We start from the raw sequence: 3,080 nt of genomic DNA, 5'->3' as shown, positions 1-3,080 counted from the left end.
TTTTTTTTTTCAAATTCCAGTCGGGGGTTCCTTTGTTTAAAGCCTTTCAGTTCTCCTTAACACCTATTACCGTCACACCTTCTTCACACACTCACTTTTTCCCCTCTTATTATGTATTCCCGTTCATGTAAGTAATAAATCACTATTTAACATTTTTTATTTTACAACATATGTCTGTTGCACACAGATCACAACTCCATCTTCTCCCCTTTTGATCACATATTCTTCTAAGTTTCTTCAAGTTACTGTCCTTTTTTTTTCTTTGTTGATGCTAAGCCATTTGATGGTTCAAATTATCATTACATCACTTCCTTCTTCGCTTCGTTTTAATTTCTTTTGTTGCTACCATTCTTATGAAGTTAGCATCCCCCTTTTTCACGTTGATTTTCATGTCGCTGCACTCCCTCACTTTACTTAATTACTCCATAAAATATATATATCCTCTCTGTACCACCCAATCCCCTCCCCCCCCATAAAAAAAAATTGTGCGCAGAAAAGTAATCAAGGTAAGTAGATAAATAAGATGAAAATTTTTGTAAAAAAAAAATAATAATAATAAGGTAAAAAAAAACAACAAAGCAAGCAAGCAAGCAAGCAAATCTCACGCAGCCTCTCGAACGCCACCAGCACCCAAAAGAGGAGGAAAAAAAAAGATTTCGTTGCATTACATTTCCTCTACTCGTCCAGCACTTTTTCCCTGTCCATAGTTTTCATGCTGTTGGAACCTCCAAGTGGAGTGTGTCGATAAATTTTTGCAGATGCGGAAGGTGCTGTTCCCAATCGCATGTTGACGTTTCCCATCGGAGCACCATAATTTCTTCCGCTAGTGGGACTACATATGTCCGACAGCTCATCCCGTCCTTTTCCTCATATAATTGTGCGCATCGGAAGCCGCTCAGATCGCAGGTAATGCATGGCACACTTCCTCTCATCCAATCCGTAAAGTGAAACAGTGCATTGTGTCTGAGGGCATCATCTGTGTGTAATGATCGTTCCCATGTGGGTGGTAACTGCCTCACACGACGCATCATTGCATTTGGCAACGCAGCAGTGGAACCCAAAGGATAATACATGAGGCAGAGATCGGTTGTTAAAACCGGTTCGCAAATGACACCGTGATGTGAGTTTATAGGAAAATGAACGCCTAAATGTGCGTGGTGGAAGACGACAGAAACTTCACCAGCGCTCAATAACAACCTGGAGCCCGACACCTTTAAATTAATCTCCCGAGTCACATCACCATTACTGGCGCCATTACCGAGATTATGTGATATTTCGGTTAGATCCTCCATGTGGATTAGTTGAACAAGTGAAGAGACTCGCATGCATTGGGGGCCAGGACATGAAAATAATTCATCAAGTGTTTTACCAGAAATCAACGCGTCTATAGTTGCTGCATCAAATACGATTCGCTTTTGTGCCAATACATCCCCTTCAAGGGAAAAAATGAAATCTTCATTGTCACGTGCACTGCGGACAGTAAGAGCAGATGCAGCGGTAAACTGAACCACACGGTTACCGTAGCGGCAAGCGATGTGTAACTTCCCCTGCAGCGTACCGGCAGAGGTTCCAGCAAGTCGGATTTCGTCTACGAGAGGTGTGGGGCAGCAAGCATCGAGAAGTTTCTGCAGATCTTGTAAAGAAATTTGATTGGCCAGCTGAATATTTCCCACTACATTTTTCTCTGGCATGGTACACGGCGTTATCACGAGCGACGTAAAATAAGGGCCGTTACGACCGAATATCACCACCACCCGTTCAGCAGGGTCAGTTACAATGTGACTGAAAGCGTCAGTGCAACACAACAACCCAACATCCTGCAACTGCTTTATTGGTAGGCCTCTCTCTGCAGTGGACTGCATAAAAGGTACGCGTTGCATGTACTGAAGGAAGAAAAAAGACATATCATGCGGGTCCTTCCCATTGGCCGTCATGTGCGGAAAAGGTCCTTCACAAGTTATAAAACAGCTACGCTCAAAACCAACCGCATCCGTCCACGACAAAGGGAGAACAGCCATCTGCGGTGGATAAAATAGCGGAGCACCAACCAACATATTTTCAGGTAGTTTGTCACTGTTAATATAAATCGGCAAGTAAGAAAGAGCGGATGTCATGCACCCTGTATCCTTCACTTCATTCTCTTGTTGAAAATGTTTTTTTATGGAGTCGGCACGCTGTGACTTCCTCCACCGTCTAAAAATTGCCAACAATAGAAGCACACCAACGCCTTTGGAGGCCAGTTTCCCAAGTACCGCAACACTTCTACTGGTACAAGCGGCTTGCATTTCTTAACGTTAGTAAATTCCAGTTTTATACCAGGTGTTAAATTCCTTTAATTAAGCACAACCTCACACACATACAGAAATGAGTATGCCTATCCACCAGGAAAAAAATTTCCTGGGTCCTTTACGGGCACTCTTAACGCTGACATGACATTGTGTGTGCGTGTGTGTGTGTGTGTGTTGAGGGATGGGGAATGCCAAAATTAAAAAAAAAAGAGAGATAAATTTCAAACGTTTAGAAAAACTCGTTCAGACACGACGAGCGCATACACAGACATCTGCTTCTCTTATCAATAAGTGCGTCAGATACTTTAAACACAGCGGTACCACATTGATAGAGAGGGGGTGGAAAACAAATTAATATATTTTTTTTTTAAAAAAGAAAATAACAATAACAATAGCAATAGCTGTAACAATAACAACTATTACTATCATTGTTACAAATATCACAATTATAAATAGGAGTGTACAAACAGAGGAACCTATTATTGCGTATTCGCTCCGTTCTTCACGGTTTTTCCGACTTGCAAAAAAAAAACAACAACACAATTCAGCACATAACTCATCGATAACATGATAGATACTTCTCTCCTCTTATTTCCTCATAATTCAACGGGAAGAATTGGAAATAATGAGAGGACTGCGATATAGAGCCACATCTCTGTGTATGTACATAACAAAACCATAATGAAGTACGCCCACCACTTGTCATCATTCTTCTCCCCTTATCTTCTCCTTCCTTTTCTTCCATAATTTTGTCTTGTCTTTTTTCTCCTCCGTAAAGTTGTGTTTCTGCCA

At 41.5% G+C, this 3,080-nt stretch overlaps 1 protein-coding gene across 1 annotated transcript; it reads right to left on the bottom strand.

Annotated features, from left to right (window-relative positions):
* Positions 1–710: 710 nt before the first annotated feature.
* TEOVI_000865600 (uncharacterized protein) lies at positions 711–2,285 on the bottom strand (the record flags this gene model as incomplete). The annotated part of the gene is made up of 1 exon (XM_067220094.1): positions 711–2,285. One exon carries the CDS (start codon positions 2,283–2,285, stop codon positions 711–713), a length of 1,575 nt encoding a protein of 524 aa, XP_067076195.1.
* Positions 2,286–3,080: the final 795 nt, after the last annotated feature.

Source organism: Trypanosoma equiperdum (genome assembly GCF_001457755.1).
Source record: "Trypanosoma equiperdum strain OVI genome assembly, contig: ctg_1052, whole genome shotgun sequence".
NCBI lineage: Eukaryota > Euglenozoa > Kinetoplastea > Trypanosomatida > Trypanosomatidae > Trypanosoma > Trypanosoma equiperdum.
This window is presented reverse-complemented; position numbering and strand designations above follow the sequence as displayed.